This window comes from Felis catus, chromosome A2 (assembly GCF_018350175.1).
Source record: "Felis catus isolate Fca126 chromosome A2, F.catus_Fca126_mat1.0, whole genome shotgun sequence".
Taxonomy (NCBI): Eukaryota; Metazoa; Chordata; class Mammalia; order Carnivora; family Felidae; genus Felis; species Felis catus.
In genome coordinates this window covers 31,491,360-31,515,499 of record NC_058369.1, presented here as the reverse complement: position 1 = coordinate 31,515,499, position 24,140 = coordinate 31,491,360, and the positions used below count along the sequence as shown (strand labels likewise).

The 24,140-nt window shown below is 46.8% G+C and overlaps 1 protein-coding gene across 17 annotated transcripts in view; it reads right to left on the bottom strand.

The window, feature by feature from the left end:
- Nucleotides 1-24,140, bottom strand: part of ATXN7 (ataxin 7) — a 141,791-nt gene that overhangs the window by 5,009 nt on the left and 112,642 nt on the right. For all 17 annotated transcript variants that reach the window (XM_045051808.1, XM_045051805.1, XM_045051811.1 and 14 more), the window contains 7 exons: nt 16,249-16,501; nt 13,615-13,874; nt 13,055-13,137; nt 7,846-8,111; nt 6,203-6,401; nt 5,708-5,829; nt 380-1,385 (listed from right to left, as the gene is read on the bottom strand). In XM_045051808.1, the coding sequence (XP_044907743.1) occupies nt 380-1,385; nt 5,708-5,829; nt 6,203-6,401; nt 7,846-8,111; nt 13,055-13,137; nt 13,615-13,874; nt 16,249-16,501 (2,189 nt within the window). The remainder of the gene's footprint in view (nt 1-379; nt 1,386-5,707; nt 5,830-6,202; nt 6,402-7,845; nt 8,112-13,054; nt 13,138-13,614; nt 13,875-16,248; nt 16,502-24,140) is intronic.

Below are 24,140 nucleotides of genomic sequence, written 5' to 3'. Positions count from 1 at the left end.
AGACACACTCTCCAGGAAGACACGGCCCGCCTTCCTCCCCAGGCAGCGGCACGGGACGTGCCCCCCAGGGCTGCGCTCACCGGCCGCGGAGGGGACGCTGCCGTCCCGCAGGTCGGGCAGCTTCTGCAGCCCTATCTGCTGAAACACACTGCGTGGTTTCCTTACCCAGGAGCATCTTCCAAGTCATGAGAAATTCTGGCAGATACACTGTTTTACCTTCACATGGCCGTGAACGCTTCCTTTTTGAAAGGAGACCACAAAGCTGGACACGTGTTTACAGGCAAACTAACCAACCCTGCCACGCACGTCCGAGCTGGTGCAAGAGTTCAAGGGAGAGGAAACGGGGGCATCCCCGCGGGGCTCACAGTCCATGTCCTACCTGATGAAGGAGGGAACTGTTCGTCAGTCCTTGTGCCCCTGGGCTGGCGCCCGCATGTTTCATGTGCACGTTGTTCATGGCTGGCAATTTGGCAACCTTTGTGGGTTTGCTGCTGCCGTTGTTGACGCTGCTTGAGCTGGGCGAGCACTTTCTTTTCTTTCCTATGAGTCTGTCTAGAGGAGTGTGAGAGTGTGAGTAACTGCCGTGGGAGTTGACGGGCAACTCGCTGGACTGGTGAATGAACGGGCCAAGAGAAAGCGTGGAGTCACTGCTGTTCACCATCACACTCATCCTCTTGATGGACTCAGCGGGGCTCCCACCGGGGGGGCCCCTCCCTGACTGGTCGTGCCGGACACTCACCGAGTTCGCTTTAGTAACCACACAGTTGAGGCCGATGCCGTGGGAAGATGTTACCGTTGAGGGGTAGGGAGGCCCAGAGTGTGCCATACAGTTTTTCCTAAAAGACTCCATGGAATGAGAAGAAGAGGAGGAAGAGGAGGAAGAGGAGGAGGAGGAGGAAGAGGAGGAGGAGGAGGAGGAGTGGACTGACAGTGGGGAGCTATTTTTGCGTTTCTTTCCTGAGCCGCCGCTGGTACTGCTACTGGCATTGTGACAGTTAGTGCTGTTACCAGAAGGCTCCTTGGGCCTCAAAGACTTGCTGGATTTCAACTTCTGAGGTTTTCTGGACATAGGGGAGGAGGGGACTGAGGAAAGGCCGGAGGGTGTGGAGGGGGAGGAGGACGAAGAGGACACTTGTCTGGATTGCATACTGCACACAGGATCCATTGCCCCGGAGGCGGCGGGCTGTGCGTTCAGTGTGGTTCCATGAGCTGGTGCCGCTCTGCTGTTTGGGGAGATGCAGGTGGACGAGAGCAGGACTGGGGACGTAGACACAGTGGCCGCTGCCAAATAGCTGACCCCACACTGCGATGTGGGCACAGAGTTTGTCCGGTGAGGAACACGTGTGGAGACGGGTGTTGTGGTGCTGGGCACTGGTGGGATTTTCCTGCAAAAGGAGGGGGCAGTGAGTAGTCATCAGCAGAGCCCTTCACGGAAACGCATGGAGGGGTGACCCTTCATCTCTGGCACTGAGCAGCACACACCCGTCAGAGGATCAACCTGAAACGCATAGCCGATCCTGCCGCTTCTCTGCTTCAAATTTTGCAAGGCCTTGCCGGGGCTCTCAGAACAATGGTGTGGAAAGCCCTGTGTGCCTCACCTACCACCGGTCCCCAGCCTTACACTGCCTCCTAGATTCCACCCAGCAACCCTTCTTACATCGCAACAACAGGCCTGGACGTGAGGCCCTGTCCATCTTCCGCCTACAATACTATGACCCCAACTTCTGCTCAGCTCGTACCTTCGGCCCACCATCACTTTCTTAGGAAATCTGTCCTGACCACCCAGACTCGCTTGGTTTTCCACAGACTCACTCTGCCAGTTCCCAGACTTGGGGGACTCAAGACAGCTTCCACATGTAACTGTGGATCACTAACTTCTCTAGAGAGCAGGGCACACCTTATTTAAAACTGTGCCCACAGCGCCTGCAGTACAGAAGGCGCACTAATGTTGAGAGAATTCACGAACAAAGAGGAGAAAGGAAGGGCAGAACAATTTCATAGCAACTTCTAGGTCCTAACTTCAGGCCTGAAGCACATCTCAGGGTTTCCAGCCACGATGATGGCACAGTGTATTTTGTTACTAATGTCCGGGCAAGAGACCAACCTGGGGATTAGAGAGTCATTCAGATGGCAGACCAGGGAGGCCTCTTTCCATTTTTGCTACGATTTTAACATGTGACCACACCAAAATTTCAAAAACCCCTATGGCAGAACCAACAGCGAGGTAGCGACACAGACAATGGCCTGAATGGAAGGCAAGCGCCAAGACCGGCCCGGTCCTGACTTCACAGGGCAGCAATGGCTGATCCAGTCGCTGCACCAGCTAGGGTTCCGGCTTCTCATCTTCCAAGTGAGACTTGCCCTAAACTGCTGCCAAAGTGCTTTCCAGATGCTTTTTAAGGCCTGTAACTATTAATAAAAAGAACTACTTACTGTATTTGTCCCAGCTAGAACCCCCCCATTCAGGAGTGTAGCTCTGGCCCTTGAGATCCATGCATCCAGACCGACCACACCCAAGTCCCTGTGGGGTGGGGTCCAGACTAGAGAAGTTTCTCAGTCTCTCTGGGAGATTCCAACAAGAAGCAAAGACCGAGAAGCTGGGCTCTATCCCCATACTACTCACAGTGGACAACCACGGACAGTACCTGAAAGGCTTATGAGAAACGATGAGTCCCTGCACCCCACCCAGACCTACTTCATCAGAATCTGGATCTCAACAAGATCCCCAGGCAATCCGTGGGCACTGGCACCTCTGAGAAGCCCTGCTCTAAATGGAGGCGTGTAGCACTGCTCAGGCTCACTGGGCGCACTGGCTTCACGCGGCCACCAGGTGGCTTAGGGAAACGAAGCCTAAATATCAGGCAGCTGGAACCAAACCCTGGGAAAAGGAAAAGCTTCCATACAGGGAGACACGTGGATCTCTCTGCACAACATATTGGTCCCTGGTAAAAACGCTCTTTTAAGTCATTCGTTACCTTTTGCGTAAGGATGAGACAAATACAGAATATGTAGTTGTACTGATCTACGTCCATACAAATCAACTCTGCAAAGATATACAAGCAATTAATAAAAATGCTTCTGTCTGGGGGTAGTGGTGGCGGGGAGGGTGGGCAAAACGAATGTGGGGACCAGGGGGACTAAAACCTTGAACTGTATACCTCTTCATATTCATTTTTTTTTTTACCCAAGTGAATTTATTACCAATCTGACAAATTCTGTAACCTCGACATTGCCCCCTATTCCACGCCCCACCAAAGAAAAACCTTTTGCTGATGATCCCATCACTTCCTTAAGGAATGTGGAATCACGGTCCCCAGTCAAAAGTGGACAAGCACTTGACAGAAATCACAGAGTTTGGAACTGGCCTTTGTGGTCCTGGGCATGCTCCAGAGGAAGTGCTAGTCCAATTTGACCAGTGTCCAGATTCCTATATTGAAGATGACTTATTTCACTGTCATACTCAAATCCCACTTCCACATATCCTTAGCTGCAACAGGTAACTGAGGAGTAAGGAACTAAGGAGGGTGGCACCCAAACTGGGGCTCCTCCTGAAGAGAGGACTTTTGGCTGAGCCAGCAGGATGGAACTTGGACCACTTTGGGAGTTCTGTTGAGTGCATCAAAGATGCCACCTGAGGACTGTTCTCCTGCAGTTGAGAAGTGCTCAGCTCCTCCCACCAAATCGCAGGGGCTGCCCGAGAAGCTTGCCTGCAGTGGCCAGCCTCACTCGCAGCACCTCATTCCAAGCTACCGTCTGCCCCAGGCCTGTGCGCCAGCTCATCACTGAGCAAAACATCTATCTCTGCTATACTGGCCTTTTTTTAAAACCCAAGTTCATGTTAGCGGAAAGGCACGATTTCCTCTTTGCTAGGAACAAGTGATTGATAAGGTCGTCGGCCTCTGACAGAACAGAGAGAGAGATGGTAGAGGCAACCTCATGATCTTGTGTCTTCCCAGGTTCACCGCAGAAAGAGGACAACACCCCCCCCCACAAGCCACTAGGAACTGAAACCATATGCACCCCAACTACTGGCCACGAACCACTTCTCAGGATAATGGGAAAAAGTCATTCTGAGGACACTTCTCAACTCTTAGGAATTCACTAAATCCACATTTCAGGGTGCTCAATGAGCTCCCCAAGTCCTGGTGGGCAGTCTCAAGAAATATGAAGCTGAGATTTCGCGTATTTGGGGGTTTTCTGATGCTGACAGACCCCTAGAATCCCAACAAACCAGTGCCCCGTTTTTCCTGAGCAAGGGCAATGTTCCTTCATAAAGAAGAAAGAGGAGCCTCTTATCTAGTAAAACCCAGGAAGAAATGTGAAATTGAAAAGTAGAGCACCACCGCTCTGGGTCTGATTTTCTAAGTGAATAAACTCTAGTCCTGTTCATGATCACGGAGGCGGTTCTTCAGACTGCAGACTATCCGAGGCCTCTGACCAGCTTCCTTTGACTTTATCAGGAAACCAAGGCAGCAAGGCAAGTGGATGTACTGGCAGAGTCTGTTCAGGGAGGCTCTAGTAAATGATGCCCAAATGGAGAATATGGAACGACATGTGAATTAGTGGACAGCCCCCTTGGTTTAACAAAACTCAGTATTTCCAAAAATAGGTTCCACCAAACGTTAAGTTCCCAAAGATACTCCCCTAAAAGACGTTCCCAGGTCAAAAGAGCTTGGGAGATGTTCCACATTATAAATAATATCTCCTGCTTTGAGAGGTATAATGAACAGTGTGCCCCTTAAAGACTCTGAGAAGTCCTGCGGTAACGAAAACTATGTCACTTGAGAAAAAGCTGAGCCTTCTGGCCATGGAACTCTTCTTCCACTTAAAATCCCACGTAGGAAATACCAGCCCACATACGGACACACGAGATGACCATCTTACACTGTAAATCAGAGCACATGGCTCCACTTCCTGAGGCCCTCAGCAGCTCCCCACTGTACTCAGAATCAATTTCAGAGTCATCTGGCCCCTGCCAGCTTCTTAGGTCTCATCTTGCACCATGATCGCTTTCTCGCTTTTTTCAGACAAGTATGATCTTTTCTGACTCAAGACCTTTGCACACATGGTTCCTTCTGCCTGCCCCACCATCCCCTGGCTGCCTTTTCTATCCTTCTCTCCATCTCTGCTCTAGGATCACCTCTTCAGCGAGGTTTGCCCAGAATCTCTCCAGCTTGTTGTTTTTCCATCTTAGCTCTTTGTTTGCAACCAAACTGCCTGTGGGTCTAAACCCTGGCCCTACCACCAACTTGCTGTGTGACTTCTCAGTTTCAGTATCTGTAAAGTAGGGATAATCGAGGTCACCAGAGGCAGCGCCTTGTGAAAATTAAATGCAAGTTGCCTGGCACACAGTAAGGTCTCAGTAAGTCTCAGTGATTGTTAGAGCTTCCATGATCTCCCTTATGACGAGCTATAACCCCTACTGATTCGCTGTTTGGTGGTTTTTGTGCCCCCGTCCCCTGAATGCAAACCCCACACAGGTGGAAACTCCCTCACTGCCTGGAACCCCAACATCCAGAGCAATACATATTTGCTGAAAAGACTGAATAAATGATGAGGGGCCTTCTCAGGGATAGTCAAAGGCCACCTTTTCATTTTAGATAAGCTTATCTTCATTAGACCAGTCCCTTAAGACATAAAGAGGATGCGGCCCCAGGTGAGGTCAGCCCCCTTTCCCCGCCCCAGAGGCGCTGGGACAGGCACTCACTTCCACAGCTGCGCGTTCAGATGCTTCTCCACCATGAGGTTGAGGGCGCAGCGAAGCCGGTTCCACCTGGAGTCAAACACGTAATAGCCTCTTCCAATCTGCCGGCTCCCGAATGTGCAAAACTGCAAGAGAGGACATACCACGCGTGCTCGCTAATCCCGGCAGCGGCACGGCCTGCCTGTGATCTCTCTCCTTCAGGAGAGAAGCCAACCACAGAAGAACTCGCACGCTGTGTATCACAGGCTGTGAAGCACGAGAGTGACGATGCCCAGCTCTGAGTTCCACAGAAGAGAAAGGCAAAAGCCGGAGGTGTCCCAGGACTGAGTGCGCGCCGCCTCTGGGGCACCCTGTTCTGAGCTGCTCTCGCACCCTGACCACGTCTCACACAAACACGCACGCACGCCAAGATCCCTGGCAACCACCCCACCCCCCGCCCTCAGTGCCCTGTCTCCGCTGTGTGGAGAGGGTCAACTCGGGGGGGCATGTGGAACTTACAGATGCTGGCTGAGGATGATGACCTGAATAATGACAGTCCAGTTTTTCAACAGACTCTTCTTTGTCATCGCCTTCTCCCTCCTCACTGGATAACCGAGAAGCTGGCTCAGTGGCAGACAGGGGAGGGTGTGGAGATTCATGGACTGGAGGAGGGTCAATGGGGGCACTCCCGCCTTGCTGTGCAGGGCAGCCTGGAGGCCTTGGTGAGTAGAAAGTGCAGCACCGATCAGATCACACGTCCGGCAACCAGCCGCCTCAACCCAGATATAACAACGTGCCCAAGACCGCCTAGGGAGGCCTGGGGTCCCCCACTAGCACTGGGGCAACAGATGTTGATCAGGTGGCATGGGAGTGAAGAATCCACTCTCCCGAACCGCATGGTGTCACATGAAGTTGTATGCCAGATCTACCCAAAGGAACATAAAGGGTTCTCCCTTCTACAGCCACCTGGGTGGCTCAGGGCCTCTTGTATTCTCCCCAAAGAAGGGGAAATAGAAGTAGAATTTAAGAGAATTCTTTCTTTGATTCCTCCTCAAATTTCACCTGGATGAGGGTTACGGAGGCAATAAACTCGATAGCTGGCAATGTGCTCCGCACCCGAGAGGGACAGGAGGTGCTCAGAGGAGGACGCAGCATCACTGCTTTATGTGGACCATCTACGGCCTACCGCCAAGAACGGCACGGAGTGCTTCCTACATGGATACATGCCTGCTGATTCTAGGATTAGGCTGACTTTTGCATCGACGGAAAAATTTCAACGAGAAGATGGCCGAAGGAAGGCTGTGCCAAGGAACTGACATCCCTGGCTCGGCCACATTCTCGGGAGCCACCTCCGAGGGCGCCCCCCCCCCCCCCGGGCTGCTCACACCCGGGGCTCACATCGGGGCAGGCCCGCGAGCGGGGAGGTTAGGCACAGCAACCAAGAGTTGGCACGTTCCTAGGCCAAAGTTCTTGCTGCCAGTGGCCGACAGTGAAGGCCCTCATTCTTGACACCTTTCTCTTCCCTTTCTCTCTGGAAATTTGGTACAGGGTCCGTGACTTTAACTTCGTTAAATACACAAGCGAAATGCACATGTACCACCTTCACTGTCCCTGAGGTATGTAGGGAAGTTTTCATAAGACATTCTGGTCCACTACTTACTAAACAGCTAAAATGCCTAATATGTGCTTAGGCCAAGGTCCCAAATGAATAAATGAAAACATAAGTTGATAAAGGGATGCTATAAAAACTCAGGCTGAATGCCTATCCCCAGCAAGGCCTCCCACTGCCGTATTTTTGCAACAAGTGAGACAAATGAAAGGGAAACTGCTGCCAAAGCCATGTGAAATATTCCAGTCACTAACCTGCGGTCAGCACCCGCTTTTGGGCCCTGCTCAGGGGGGTTAAGAATAGACACCTACACTGAGCAGAGGTGGAGACCACTCTTGCTTTGTGCTGCTTGCATTTGGCCCAGAAGAGCCCTGGTTGGAAGTTACTGATGAACTCGACAATTTTTTTTCCCTCAAAACCCAATTAGAAAAATCTCTCATCTTCTTAGAGTGAGCCTGATGTACACTCCTCGATCTCATAACTGCACTGGGGGTTCACAGTGTCTGCCAGTCTGTTCTTTAAAGGAAGGATAGAGCTGGAGGGTTTGACTTACCTTGGAAGACTGGGGGTGTGAGGTTTAGGTTTACTAGCTACGAAAGGCTTTGATTCAGAAGGAATCACTCCGTGAGAGTTTTGGTGTGGCTCCTGTGGAGGTCTAGGAGGGGCGGGATGCGGGTCCCTGAGAGGCTGCGTTGGTTGCTGACAGTCCGGATGGCGAATCGATTCCTTTTCCCTGGTTTTGTTTTTGTGCTCGGCTAATAACACATCAAATCGTTTTCTTCTACCCTGGACAGCCCTCCGCTGAGTTAAGGAATGTGTCTACAGACCAAAAAAATAGAAAAACTGAGGAATCTCAGTAATAATTTTTTCTCTATCATATATCCAAAAACACCATTCCCAATTAAAAAAACAACAACAACAAAAAAAACAAAACAAGAAATCTGGACCAACAGCATAAAGGCTGTTTACCATCTGATAAGCTAAAAATCATAGGACGGTGACCTTTTTTCTTTAGCTAAAGTAGAAGCACATATTTGGTGAGGCTATTTCCACAGAAGAAAAAAGGAATGTTAGTTGTGCCACCGGGTATATAAGTGAATGGCAAACAGTAGAAACGAACAGGTGACATTGCCATTGTAACAGTTTACTTATTGGGGCTCTTAGCAGCTCAAATAGAAAAATCCTTTTCTGGGCCATTTACATTTTAAATATTAAAAGGGAAGAAACGCTTATGCCCTAAAAAAATGTACTGGCTCAGTCAGTAGAGCATGTGACTCTTGATCGTGGAGTTGTGAGTTCAAGCCCCACGTTGCCCATAGAGCTTACTTAAAAAAAAAAAAAAAAAAAAAAAAAAAAAAAAAGTGTGCTTTTCCAGTAACAACTAGAAAGTAAAAATTAGACAAGTGTTTCTCTCTATTCCAGGGAAAATGCCATGTCAAGAGAAAATGGCTCAAAGCATCTTGCAAGCAGGGAAGCATCCTGCTTTGGTTGAGGAAGCCTGGGGAGACACAGAGACTACAAAGCCACGAGGAGAAAGGCTGTGAACACGAAGGGGCAATGAAGCAGAGTGAATCCCTATAAACAGACACTCACTATGGAAATCAAGAAGATGGACAGACAGCACTTCTACAGCTAAGACATCCATTTCAGAACTGGGAGATGGGCACATCAAGGAAAAGAAAAGTCATGCCAACGGGGTAACTAACATAACCCCCTGCTTGAGGCTCATAAACCAAATGCATTTGATAATTCCTGTTTTTGTTTGTTTGCCTTTTCAGGCTCCCTTGGGACTAACACTATTCCTAGAAGAAGATAAAATCAAGTTAACCTGACTATTCCTTACTGCTGGGGTCTTAAGTCTGTCAAAAATTTAAGTAGACAGTGACCCCAAATCACATACCGTAAATACAAGTTAATTCATCTATAGATTTCCTTCACTCTTTTATGTTACAAAAGTAACACAAATTGTACTCTGTGTGTGTTTATGGTCCTACACATTATACAAATGTATTGCTGCTCTATAAGCTTTTATGTTTGATATAATTTAGGGGTTGGAGGGGAATTAGGCTTTAACTGTCCTTCTGCAATTCAGTAACAACCTACCTCCTGACTGGACACACTGAACACGAGGTCTGCTCAAAATTTAACCTGGCAGAGATAGTTACATCAGTGACTTTAGTTTCTTTTTAAACTTTCACTTTATTTCCTTTAATATGTAATATATCCATAAGAAAGTAACCTAAATGAAGATAAGGAACTTTGTTTTGTTTAGTGCTGTACTAGCTACCTACTAGTGCTCTGGGCACTCAGTAAATGCTTCAGACAAGAAGTATATAAAAATAATGGCCCTCTAATATGTGTTGAATGAATGAATGAACATATAACATCACTGGTCCACCTGCCTATCTCTCTGGACAGATGTCGAAGCATCTGTCTCTGAACGTCCCTTAGTACTTAACATAGCAAAGTCAAGCCAAGAAAGGAGGCAGAGATGACCAATATTTTCCCAGCTTGGTTTGAAGACTAAATCGGAAGGATTTCCACTGAGCCCCTCACTCCTATCAGAACTCTTCAGGGCTACCCAAGTACCACGCAGCCACGACTGGGTACGTAACGGGGTCCTCCATTCCTCGTGGCTCACTGCCGCCCACTCCTTTCATACAAAGTGCCTCTTCCTCTTGCTCTTCAACCTCCTGGCTGGCCTTTCAGGTCCTAATGTGTCTGTTCTGCCCCATCACAAAATATTTACACATGCTGCTTAATGGGCTTCTAACAACCCTCTTCACCCAGATAAATCATGTTCGTTTCAGCCCAGCTCTGCTACGGCAAAGGACACTTCCCTGGCTCAGTCCCCCTACTGATGGCTGTCATAACACAGGCCTCCTTCCTTTTTATTACTCAGCAGTGGTCACTTCACACATACATGAGTGATCACGAAGTGAACCTCCATCTTGTTTACTAGACTGTAACCCCCTCAAGGCTAGGGACGGTGTCTGGATTCTGTTAAAGCCTGTGTCCAATATATATGCAATAGAACTTTCTACAATGACTGAATGGGCAAGAATACCAGAGCCAGAATCTATTTGTACGGAAGACAGAGAGGACAGGACACAGGACATCAGACAGACAAGGAAGCGAGGAGATGACAGCGAGGGTGGCAGGCAGACAGGAGGGAGCGAGTGACAGGGGCAGGCAGCACCAAGTCCCCTGACACTGAAGAGGAAGGACTACACTGTCGGTCTGAGGCAGGAGAGACCTGGGCAGCATGGTGGGAGACACTCAGCAGAGGCACTCAGGCATGGGCAGCCCTCCACAGCTTCACAGGTTCAGGCCAAAACAGAGGCAGGGAAAGGAAGAAGCAGGACAAACAGAACACAGGAGGAAAGGAAGGGCAACCTGCACAAGGCCAGGCCTGCCGGTTCTATGCCGAACTCACGACACACCAGGGCTGCAGATACATGCTCACACAGAGACGACACCCGAAACACAACACAAGGAGAGCACACACGACTTGAAAAGGAAGAGAGGAGAACACCGCAGGATCCACATGAAGCCTGTTTACCCATCAATAAAGGTTCGGGAGGAAGGCTGGTCAGTCTTGCACATTATGAATTGATCAAGCTTTTGGCTCACCAGCATGCCCCACCAGAGCTGACCGAAGGAAGGCATCGTGGATAAACTAAGCATCCTTCATTGGCCTCAGGCACCCTAATATCGGGAAACCCATGTACTGAGAGCCAGGCAGGCGGGAAGACGGCCGAGAGCAGTTGGCAAGCTGTGATCGTAGCGTGGCACGGGGCTGAGGCCCGCCCTCACAAACTCCCTCAGGGGCAGCTACACTGGGGCATCTAGCTCCACAGAGCTCGAGCGGTTACCTTCAAACAAGAGACCACTACAGGTGCTCAATAAATATAAAAGCAATCTGTCCTGAGATAGGCGTTTTTAGCCTAGAGATTCAAGGGTGAGAGGTTTGGGGTAAGATATCTGTGAACCCTGAGACGGAATGCCAATTTCAGAACATATATGTGTGTGTATTTTCTCCTTGGGGAACATGGTCTGTAATTTTTTTTAATTAGATATTTAAAGCAGCTCTTAGCCAGCACCTTTCCTCTAAAGATTCAGAACCACTGTTGTAAGATAAAATCTACACGCTAAAATTAAATTTGACATTTAAACTAAAATAAGAACCACTTAGGGGCACCTGGATGGCTCGGTTGGTTGGGCCTCTGACTTTTGCTCAGGTCATGATCTCGAGGTCCATGAGTTCAAGCCCCGCATCGGGCTCTTGACAGGCTCTGCTGACAGCTCAGAGCCTGGAGCCTGTTTCGGATTCTGTGTCTCCCTCCCTCTTTCTCTCTGCCCCTCCCCTGCTCATGCGCACTCGCCCGCTCTCTCTCAAAAATAAACATTAAAAAAAAAATTTATTTTTAAATAAGAACTACCTAGAAACAACATTTCTGGGGCACTCAGTCTGTTAAGTGTCTGACTTTGGCTCAGGTCACCATCTCGCAGGTCATGAGTTCAAGCCCCGCATCAGACTGTCTGCTATCCGCACAGAGCCCACTTTGGATCCTCTGTCCCCCTCCCACTCTGCCTCTGCCATGTCTCGCTCTCTCTAAACAAACATTAAACAAAAACAAGAAACAACACTTCCACTTTCTGAAGATTTTAACATTCCTTCGTTAGGGGGTGGAATGGGGCCTGAAGTCCTTCATCCAAACATAATCTTCGGTAAGATTTAAAATAATACACCAAAAATTTTATTAATTTTTAGAAAACACAATTTTTTACAGTTTTCACCCCCTCCATCAAACAAGGGTTTTCAAGTTACTTTAAAGCACTGATTCTCAATAGTTTTTGGACTCTTCTGAAGGATAGCTGGGGATACTCTCCAGAGAAACATATGTAAGCATATGTGCTCATTCATGTAGGGGTTCCACTGAAGCCACCCCATTTCAACTCTTATTTTGCAGCAAATATACCACCTTATTAGCATACTGGCATTTTAAAGGAAAACTCAGGACAGAAAGGAAGATGGTAACATTTTTGTAGCTTATACGTAAGTTAGATTGTATGTTACACAGTACTTTTTTGGAACTGGAAAAATAAGCATCTCAAAATCAGATTATTTTAAAGTGGCTCTTTAAAATTTAAGAGCCACCGATTGCACAAGCATTTTTATTTTAATGTTTGTTTTTGAGAGAGAGAGACAGAGCGTGAGCAAGGGAGATACAGAGAGAGGGAAACACAGAATCCGAAGCAGATTCCAGGCCCCAAGCCGTCAGCGCAAAGCTCGACGCTGGGCTCGAACTCAAGAACTATGAGATCATGACCTGAGCTGAAGTCGGACACTTAACTGACTGAGCCACCCAGGCGCCCCTACACGAGCATTTTAAGAGTATTCACACATATACCAAGGACATTTCTGGACTTATTTTCAATCCATACAATTTAAACCACAGTAAAGGGTAGGCTCTCATTTTAAATCTCTCTGAAGAAATACTTTCAGTCTTCGAAAATAACAGACTGATTAGGAAACAACACTATTCCCCTGGAGAGGACACCGGAAGCAAAACGTCTCTTACGGTGGCAGTTTGTAACAAAAGGCTCCACGTTTCCTGAACGCGAGGCGTTCTTCGTCCCTTCATTTACAATACCCACAACGCTCCACGGATCAGATCCCCTCTTGGGGCAATGCCATCGATCCCAGCTCCTTGCACTCACTCACCAGTGCGCCCAGCCCTGTCGAGGAGCCCACCTACCTTGCATGTCAAAGACCGGGTGCAGGGCTTCTTGGTGTCGAGATCGATGACCCCACAGTGTATGTCAGGATCAAACTCTCTTTCTGCCAAAAGCACACAGACATTACAATGGGCTCATCGATGGGCTCATCCTTCATTAGTTTTGACAACAGTAGAACGATTCTCAAAACAGGCAAATTCTAACTTGAATAAAATCTACGACATCATCAATAAATATAAAATAGACAACGTGCGAGTGCTGCCAAGCCGCAGCAAGAGACGCCACAAAGAGCGCGGGGGACTACTGCCATCGCCTGACAGGAAAGGAAGTGTGCGTGTCAGCGTTCCTGCCGCGCTCCATTCAGAAAGACACCGCTCGAAAGCTATTTTTACATCACCCACAGACACGTGTACTTTAAAAGCAAGAGCGAAGAGCAAAGGCAGAGCACCTAAGGAACTTCCACGTAAAGCTGAAGCTGACCAGTTTTGAAAAGGCGGACCTGCAGACAGCAGTCCATCTGCTCCCTCGTGAATACCCAATTATATACAGAGAAACACGAAGAGAAAAAACGTGAAGTTACCTGATAATCTCTTATTTAAAAATTTCCTGTTACTGGAATTATCTTCAGACTTTTTTTCCAGAGCGGATGGTGCGGGAAGCCCTTTGCCATTCAGAATCTGTCCAGGTGAAGGCAAGGTTGGCTTTGGTATCGAGGGGCAGTTAAGGCCAGGCTTGACTGAGGAACTCACAGTAGCAGGACAGGTCGGCCCCACCGCAGATTTCAGTAGTGTGCCGTCCATCTTCGGATGAATCTTCTCCACTTTGACAGAGGGCGTCATGCTGTCACAGGGGGAAGCGGAACATCAGCACCCGAGTGCGCCAGCAGCCCCCGGTGAATGGTGAGCTAGAGGGCTGAAGTCAGAGCCCGGATCTACCCACGCCCTGCACAGGGCTAGGCTCCCAAAGGCGACTTCTGAAAATGTGTCAGGACTACCCAGAACACTCAGTACGATTCACGTTCATTCAAACTAGAAGCCCTTCTGGTGAGGCAAAAAAACTCCAGCGGACCATCGGATTGACGTGGTCTTTCATCATCCAGGACAATCTTACGCATGAGTCCACAGGGGAACTAAGCCTGATACCCAACTCAATTCCTGTAAGACGCAAAACGGGAAAGGGTCTAAAAGGACCAGAGACTATCTGTAAAACCTTTAGAGAATATCTTCAGAGAACTATCATTTTAAAGAAAGGATCCAGGGGCGCCTGGGTGGCGCAGTCGGTTAAGCGTCCGACTTCAGCCAGGTCACGATCTCGCGGTCCGTGAGTTCGAGCCCCGCGTCAGGCTCTGGGCTGATGGCTCAGAGCCTAGAGCCTGCTTCCGATTCTGTGTCTCCCTCTCTCTCTGCCCCTCCCCCATTCATGCTCTGTCTCTCTCTGTCCCAAAAAATAAATAAACGTTGAAAAAAATAAATAAATAAAAAATAAAGAAAGGATCCATCGAAACAAATCAAACTGAGTGAACAGGGGCAAGAATAACTGGAGTTAGATAGTATGTCCAAGAAATGTCACTAGAGACATACATGAATTCAAATGAGCCTAACCAGATCTCTGAGAAGAGGCTCTCTGCCCATCAGTGAGGGACACCAATGTTTAGTTATGTCATGTGTCACTGAAGCGATAATTCTCTAGTCTCTGAAAAAAGTTTCTGTAACAAGAGTTCTGAATATAAGTGTCTGGCACACAGCTGGTGAGCACTGAATACCTGTGCCACTAAGAAAGAATTCATTTTTCTGGGAATCTTACTGACACTAGCATTTGGATGGCAAATGTTGGTATGGAGCTACCAGTTGGCCTGGTCCCCCTCTTAAACCCAGCTCCAAATAAAGAAGATTCAGATTGATGAGGTTTTCTCAACTTTGTTCAGTAGAGTCCGTGCTCAAACAGCTGTTAAGCTGGCGAGCGACTTACACATAGCACTGGCATTTTCTTTGGCTTTCGGAAAGGTCCAGGAACGAAAGCCAAGCTTGCTGTACTTGTACTTCTGACAAATGAGCAGAGGCTGGGGGGGGGGGGGGGGGGGGGGGGGAGGCGGGGCTTAGCAACCGGGACAAACAGCACCAAACAGCTGTACCTGGAACAGCCCGACAGCCCGACAGCAAGAGACGCACTGCAAGAAGCGATGGCCTCTCCCAGCTGGCAAGGTCCGTGAGCGGCAGCAGGTGCTAGATACTGCCCTGAGATTAGCCAGGTTAGCAGACCTTGGGGCGGAGATGTGGGGCATACCCTCCAAAGGGAGGCAGGCCAGGGAAAAGCCACCCGCCACCAGGGCTGAGGGCTACCATGACGAGGCAAGATAGGTTTCTGTGGAGTACGTGGCTGAGCCCTCACGTGACCGCACGGTGCCTGGCAGCCTACAAATCCACTGTGCCAACGTGCCAAAGCCTTGCCTGGTGGTGTGAACTTCCTCCGGTCTTCCCTTCATCACTACTGTGATGTGAACCCAAGACTGGCGGGGGTGGGGTGGGGAGGGGATGGGAGGAAGGCATTGTTTCCCTGTCTGCTTTGCAGGCTCCAGAAAATCCCAGAACAGCATCTGCGAATCACCTCACTTTTTTATTCCTACCGTTATCAATGGCAGCAGCAGAAGCACCAGTGTCCATTCATTTACTGTCTCCTATGGGTCAGACATGACGCCAGGTGCTTGAGACTGCTGTATTAATTCTACTTCTCCCAATAACTGCACACTGGCTGTTACTCTCCAACTGTGAGAGCAACGGGGCCTTGTTCAAAGCCCTGCAGTTAGAAAGTGATAGAAGGGGCGTGTGAACCCAGGCCTGTCTGCCTGCAGAGTTTGGCTAAAGCTCCTCGACCGCATTACGTGTCCTTCATCCTTATCTGCAAAATGGGCATAACAACCAGACCTGTTTCATAAGGTTGTTGTGATAATGAAATGACAGCCCACAAAAAGAGCCAAGTTTCCACAGCTGGCGCACAAGAAAGAGTCAATCAATAAGTACCGCTGACCTTATTACTGCTGTTGCTGTTTTGTGAAGTCGCCCAAAATACGACAGGGAAACAAAAGGAAACAACATACACTTGACTTTCCCCAAAGCAGGAGCTCTTTCACATGATTCACAACACTTTCAGGTGCTACAGGTGTGCACAGTTCCACAACAGGCAGGGAAGCTCGAAGAACCCTCTGGGCCATACTCACATTCTACCATGGGGGGCTCTACTTTGCTGAATGGGATGCATTGGCCTGGTGTTCCCCCTGAGGTGCAATTTCTCTTTGGGTGATTTCAGCAACTTGGAACTTAATGAGGATGCGCCTAGAACACCTCCACTGGAAGAACGGTTGCTTCCACTTCCGCTGCCTCCTTTGCTTTTGGACAGAGAAGGGAAGAAGGGAAATACTGAAGTGGGAGGAGCGGCCCAAGAAGGCTTGCTGGACGAGCTGTGTCTTCTTTCTGAAAAGAAAAACAGGAAAAAAAAAAAAAAAAAAAGACACTGTGTTTCAGGCAAGTCTCCAATGGAATCCTGGAAGAGTCCCCTGAAATCAACACATTTAGGTTCAAATATGCGTCACTAAGTGAAAATATATTTCACTCAGCAGCTTTCAGAAACGGCTTATCTAGGCCTCACAGACTTATTTAGGATTCTAGGAACTGGTCCTTCTGCTTCGGAAACATCTCAGCATAAAGCGGTTTATCATACGCAGATAGCCATTAGGAAATTAAAGAGCCATTCTAAACCTGAGAATATTTGGTTTTGTATACTAGAAATGAACCTCACTCGCTCCAACAAGGAGTCAGAGAGGCAAATTATTCGTTCATCCACGCAGCTATACGAACTGACACCAGACCGATTCCTTCCTTCCTTTCTAGCATAGCATCCTTCCAATTTTTTGAATCGCAAATGTCAAAAAACGAGTTGTACCTTAATTTTTTTTCTGTCACTACCCACTAGCATGTGACGCCAAATAAGAATGTTTCTAGGGTTATTTTATCATCCTCTGAACCTCTGCTGAAATTTTCCAGTGAATCACTTTACTCCCTCTTTTGTAATAATCTCACTTGGGTACAGATGGCATAGCTCTGGTTCACACTGCTAAGATGCCAAAGGCAGAAGACAAAAATACCACGAGGAGCTACGCTGGTTTTTTAAACCCGGAAGTAATTCATAGTTAAGTACAGACTACACAGGTTTACCTGAAAATAAGTCTACCCACTGGAGAATCAGGTTTTCTGGTCATAAAGCAATCCACACTAAATAAATTGAGAGCTGCTGAGGAATGGTACTATCTGAAACAAGTCAATTATTTAGGAACTTTATCTACTGAAGTACCTTGTGATGACTGCCTTCAATTAAACTTGTGATTTAAGGGGCGCCTGGGTGGCGCAGTCGGTTAAGCGTCCGACTTCAGCCAGGTCACGATCTCGCGGTCTGTGAGTTCGAGCCCCGAGTCAGGCTCTGGGCTGATGGCTCAGAGCCTGGAGCCTGTTTCCGATTCTGTGTCTCCCTCTCTCTCTGCCCCTCCCCCGTTCATGCTCTGTCTCTCTCTGTCCCAAAAAAATAAAATAAAACGTTGAAAAAAACAAAAACAAAAACAAAAAAACTTGTGATTTAAAATGACACGTGGCAAAATAAATAAATTAAATTAGATTAAAATAAAATGACACATGGCTTAGCTTTAAGTTTTAAAATGTACGTGATCCAACATTTACTTACCACTTCACAGAAGCTATATGAATATTTAAAAAATTAAGCAAACTGGAATCAGTGACTATCAGCACCGCACAAACGGTTTATTTCTAAAGTCTTTTTTTTTTTTTAACCAGTCCTGAGGCTCTCTGGGAAGCTGAGATGACTTATTCCCAGAAGGCCATTAGTTCAACAATGCTTTATGAGGTATTTAAGAACCTTCCACAACAGGACAAAATTATAATGCTGATCTACAGACAAAATTCCAATTGTCCAACCAGACCGCACAAAGGCCACAAGCAAGTTAGGATGGCTAAAATGATAGTGATTTTTTTTTTAGGTTTATGTATTTATTTTGACAGAGGGAGTGCAAGCGGGGGAAGAGCAGAGAGAGAAGATGAGAGACAGAATCCCAAGAAAGCTCTGGATTGTAAGCGAGGAGCCCAATGCAGGGCTCAAACCCATGAACCAGAAGATCATGACCTGAGCTGAAATCAAGAGTCAGACAGTCAACTAACTGAGCCACCCAGGCACCCCTAAATTGACAGTGATTTTAAGTGCCTGTTGCTTTTGTGTTTTTTTTTTTTTTTTTTACTCTGATGAAAGCTGTGTGCATGGAAAGGAATACTAAAATAACTTAAGTTTAGTAACTTCCCAAATTTGGCATCTGAGGTTTTGTTTTTTTTTCTTCTTTTCTAATTTAGTTTCTCTCCCCTCTGTGATCCCCAAACACTATCTGAATATCCTTCCAAAGCACCAGCACTTGTCAGGCAGGACCGTAAAAATCTGTTTCCAGTTCTGCTGCCTTCCTTGGATGGTGAAACTTCCTGTCTGGGTCATCTCTGCCTCTGTGAGACCTGGCATGGAGCAGACCTTCGCTTAACATGTGCACCATCGGTGCAGCTTGTCTTGTGAGGAGGAGTGATTTCAAACAGCCGTGGACCAGTAGTTCTCAACCCTGGCTACACAGTGGCATAACCTATGAGCTTAAAAAATACTGATGCCTGAGTCCCACCCACAGAGATTCTGATTTAACTGGTTTGGGGTGTGGTCTGGGTATGCAGGCTCTTATAAGTGGCCCTGTGTGATTCCACTGTGCAGTCAAGGTTGAGAGCAGCCTTATACTAGGCTAATGCTCCAGAACCATTAGCCACGGCTGAGTAAGTTAACTACACTTGTAGGGCAATGAGAACACTGCCTGGCACATGGTGCTTTCTATCAGGGTCTATCAAATAAAGCTCACTGCTGCTACCTGTCCTCAACTACTGCTTTCCGGACTTCCATCAACTGCAAATTATTTCCATCATTCTTACCAAAGCCACATAAAATAGTATTTTTTACTTAACATCTTTATTTAAATTATCAGCTCTACTGTTCTCTCCTCCTCCTCAGCCATTAACCAGTCTCTCTCTGGGGGCATCACTGGTATTTTGGACAGGACAATTCTTGTATAGGATTTCAGGATGATCAGAGGTCCTGTCCCCTGCCCCTTAATCAGCAGTGGTGCCCCTCTGCCAGGGGCAGCCTGAACCTACCCTCCAATCCATTCTCATATCACCCAATGTGATGCAGGGTACTACCCTCAACTGGGAACTATTTCTCCAAACAACAGTATCTATGAAACAGTAGGTCTGATGAGCTTGTTATGTACTTTTTCTATATACATTCAAATAAATATTAAAATATTCCTCCATGGTCACCCACAGAAATCATCCTGTTTCTCATGGAGGACAAGTGTGTGCTGCAGGAAGAATAATACCATGTTTGTGGTATGAACAGGGAGAAAACTCCCAACTAAAACTTACTTTTATGAAGTACACCCCTTTTACTATTCTCTGGGGATCAGAATTGTCAAGCAAGTGTCTTAGAGTAAATGTGATTTTAAAGTATTTGAAAAGTATTTTCTCTTGATATCAAGTGATATAAATAAGATTCTCAATCTAATGAAATACAGTTTTGCTCGTAAAGCTTATTTTCAGAAAGTAAATCTATTCTGAAGCCACTGATATACTAAGGCACAATTTGAACATGATGAAATACTGCATCTGCTTTCACAAGATTTCATCTGCAAAAAGTACTGCGCCAATGCAGAAAATGACACCTGGCTGCACCCAGTCACATGGGCATACACAAAACACACCCCTCCCCCAAGCACCCACCATGCATCCCAGTTCACCGTGGATGTGAGGAGCCACGCCCACCCACAACTGGTGCTACAACTTTCCCTTGATCTCAGATAACCTCCGTCCACTACTTCAGAGTAACTCACAGGCTGCAGCTCTTTCAACACCTGCTTCCAGAAGCAAATGTCGGCTCGTTTTCTAGTATTCACCTATTTTTAACCATTTAATCTATGGAAAACTGTGCTACTGTTTCTGTTAGGTTCCTATCTTTTTTGTGTGAGTCACTAATGAAGTTTTGAGTGCTGTGCCCGTAACCCCATTCCCCTAATGAGTCTCATGTGGATTCTATTACACAATGTTGCACAGTGCAGTAATTTCTTAGGAATGTGTGCTGTAGGACAGCAGAACTTTCTTCAAGTCTGTCCTTTTAATTCTCTATTCCCATTATAGTCCATTCCCGCCATTTTCTTCAGCTGATGCTTCTTTTCTAGTCTATTAACACTTGTTTCGGGGATTTTGCACTAGAAAAATCAAGGATCAAAGCTTTCTAGCATTAACAATCAGCTGGTGTATCGATAACATTTATATTTTCTACTTCAGTAATAAAAGACATTTAAAAACTAAGAATGGCAATCTATTACATGCATTTCTTTCATTCATTAAAACTTGAAACAGACTGTGTGTGTGTGTGTGTTGCACACGCACGTGTGTGCTCGTGTGTGTTAACAGATTCTGGCTGAAAAGTGCCAGCTCAAATCCTTGTCATGCTGCTGAATAAAGTTGTTCCTTCACATCATGGTCTTGTAACTTACTCTCTGGAAAGGGCGGCATCTGGCTTACTCTCTGAGAGAAAGCAAAGAGGAAAAAACATTTAATTACAGCTCAGTTGGAATCTCCCCATCCTTTCACTGTGGGCCTTTATTTTTCATAAGATTTTAAACTGGGCTTCCAGCTTAAAAAAAAAAAAAAAAAGTTTTTGTTCCTAGATCAAAAGAGAAATGGGCAAGTTATGGGTAGGGTTAGGGACCTTTTATTAAGTGGGCAAACTGGTGGCCAGGCGCTAAGCGTTAACTGCAGTGTGGCTTGGTGAGGAGTCCAAGTTGAGTTTTCAAAGCACTCCTCTCTACAGGGTCTGGCACCAGCTCAGAGAAGGCACACTCTGTTGTCCCTGGATAAGAGGGGTACTTTGAATGGCTCTAGCAAAGGGAGAGATAGTTAGGCAGCCCAAAAGACAGACAGTACAGACAGGGAAAGAGCACAGAGAGGCAGACATGGGTGAGTGTGTGTGTTGTTGGGGGGGTGGGGGGAGGGGCGCTGGGGGTTTGGAGTAAACAGGGCAGACAGACATGAAGAAAGAGATAGAGATGAAAGGTGGAAGAGAGGGAGAGAAACAGAGACTGTGTGAAGTGTGTAAGAGATGGATGCGTCGGACTTTCTTCCCCCTTGTGGCTTGAACATGTGATAGCACTGAAGGGAACAGCAGGGTATCTGGGAGGGTAAGGTAGAGGATAGCTGTCTTTATGTCTTCCAAAATGGAAAGCAACCAAGAATACTGAGCTTGCAATCTGGGATTCCCGCTGAGGTTTAAAAATATACATATGTATGTGTTGATGCCCAGGTACAAACCAAAAAGGAGTTCAAAGCAAATAATTAGATCTCCTTAAGTCATAAATAAATATTGCTTTGAAAATAACGAAAAATAATTCAGATGCACAAGTGTAAAAGTTAGGGCACAAACCTAAAAAGCTGTCAAAGCAAATTTTAACTTCAAACAATTCATTCTTGAAAAAAATCTACAAGGAAATACATCAAATTTTAAGCGGTTATCCCCGGGATTAGGGTGTGTGTGTGTGTGTGTGTGTGTGTATACATTTTTTTTTTTTTTTTGAGAGAGAGAGAAAGCGCAAGCAGTGGAGGGGCAGAGAGAGGGTCCCAAGCAGGCTCCACGGGGGGCTTAATCTCATGACCCTGAGATACGACCTGAGCCAAAATCAAGAGCTGGACACTTAACCGACTGAGCCACCTAGGTGCCCTGGGTCTGTTTTTAAAAACTTCTGTATGTTGGGGTGCCTGGGTGGCTCAGTCAGTTGAGTGTTCAACTTCAGCTCAGGTCATGATCTCATGGTTTGCGAGTTCGAGCCCCGCATCAGGCTCTGGGTTGATAGCTTGGAGCCTGGAGCCTGCTTTGGATTCTGTGTCTCCCTCTCTCTCTCCGCCCCTTCCCTGCTTGTGCTCTGTCTCTCTTTCTCTCAAAAGTAAATAAACATAAAAAAAATTAAAAAAAAAACTTCTGTATGTTAATTTTTCTATAATGAATATGATTTACTTGATTATACTTTAAAAGGGGGGAAATTTTCATTTGGTGTTGTAGCCTCAATTTCACACATGCCAAGATAAAGGCGTATTATCATTTGTGAGCACAGAATCAATCTGTCCCATTCTCAATGGTTATCAGGTAAGAGCAGGCAAGAGCATCTCATAGCAATTAAGACCACTTCACAAACTTGTTTTTGCTCAGGGCTCTTTTCACTAATGTTTTATATTTCAAACAACTGACTGGTTAGAAGTCTCACCTTCAACAACATTAACAACAGCTGTCACTGTCTATTGGGCATAAACCATGTGTCAGGCACCACAATGTGTAACTTACAGACGTTATCTCATTCAGTTTTGACCATCCTTCTACAAAGCAGATACTGTTATGATCCCCTCTTCCATATGAGCAAACTAAGGCTTTAAAGGACTCATGTTGGTTGCCCAACACCACCCAGTTAGTTAAAAGGCATAGCTGGGATGCAATCCCAGACAGGCTGACTCTCGTACCCAGGCTGGGCCACACTATATTCCACCTGTCCTTGTGTAGTGTTATTAGCAAGCCATAATACATGGTCCAAAGGCAGGCAGAAGGGAAAGGGAAAGGGAAAGGGAAAGGGAAAGGGAAAGGGAAAGGGAAAGGGAAAGGGAAAGGGAAAGGGAAAGGGAACGGGAACGGGAACGGGAACGGGAACGGGAACGGGAACGGGAACGGGAACGGGAAAGGTGAGGGTTGGGGCATATATCAGTAAGAAGCCCATCCATCTTCCCAAGGGCTCAGCAAAATAGGCTAACTGCCAGCACAAAAGACTGCAAAGGTTCAACACACAAGATTGAGACAGAATATTAGTAAATTCAGGATGGGGATCCAGAATCTGTTTAAGGGAAACCCAGGTTGTTGTTGAGATTTTATCTTTCCCTTTTGCAAGCTATCTATCCTAAAGATAAGCTATGCATGTCAGCCAGGATAGCTTTTTTCTTTTTTTCCTTTTTTTGCTCAGGAGGGTTTTAAACCATCAAAGATGGTTTGCAGAGTGAATTCTGGTAGAAAAGTACCCTTCAGGGCTGTCTTTCTTGCTAAAAAGAATCATTTTACAAAGTTCCCAGATGGGTCTGTTTTACTAAGAACAGCGAATACCTATTCTATAGGATTAGGCTGGCCCCCTCTGGACCAACACAATGCATGTTTCTGGTCATTCTCTGGTCTCTGGCCAGTCATGGCTGCCTTTCCAGTAAGGGATCAGAGCTGTCAGGCACAGTGTTGATGTGAGCTAAGTAATTAACTAGGCTGAACAGAATCCAAATTAAATAAAAAAAAAATACTTTTGCGGGGGGGGGGGGGGGCAACTCGGTTAAGGGTCCGACTCTTGACTTTGGCTCAAATCATGGTCTCACAGTTTGTGAGACCAAGCTCTGAGCCTGCTTGGAATTCTCTCTCTCTGCCCCTTCCCCACTTGCTCTTGCTCTCTCTCACAAGATAAATAAATACACGTTAAAATATACATAAATTAAAAGTACTTTTTAAATAGATTACCTAAAAGAGCAAGAACTTTGGAATCAGAGACAGATGGGTTCAAAGCCGTGCTCTGCAACCTACTAGCTGGTAACACTGGGCAATAACCTGATTCCACCCACCTTGGCAGCCTCTTCATCTGTCGTCAAACCTACCCTGCAGGGCAGGGCTATTGGGGATTAGCTAAAGGAGAGTTGTAGAGCCAGCAGCTCAGGGCCGACTACAGACCAGGCACTGGGAACTCAGCAGGCACTAAGACACATGCCCCCTGTTAATTCAGCTAATGCCAATTACAGGCTCCTGTGAGAAAGGCATGCTGATTATCAAAGCAGGCAGAAATCACTTACAAACAAACCTAACCCACTTTATCTTCTCCCGTGGAGTACAGGTAGAAGCTACATATTTAGTTTCTGTGTCAATCCAAGCTCTTCTCATAAAAGCTCAGAGGAATAACTT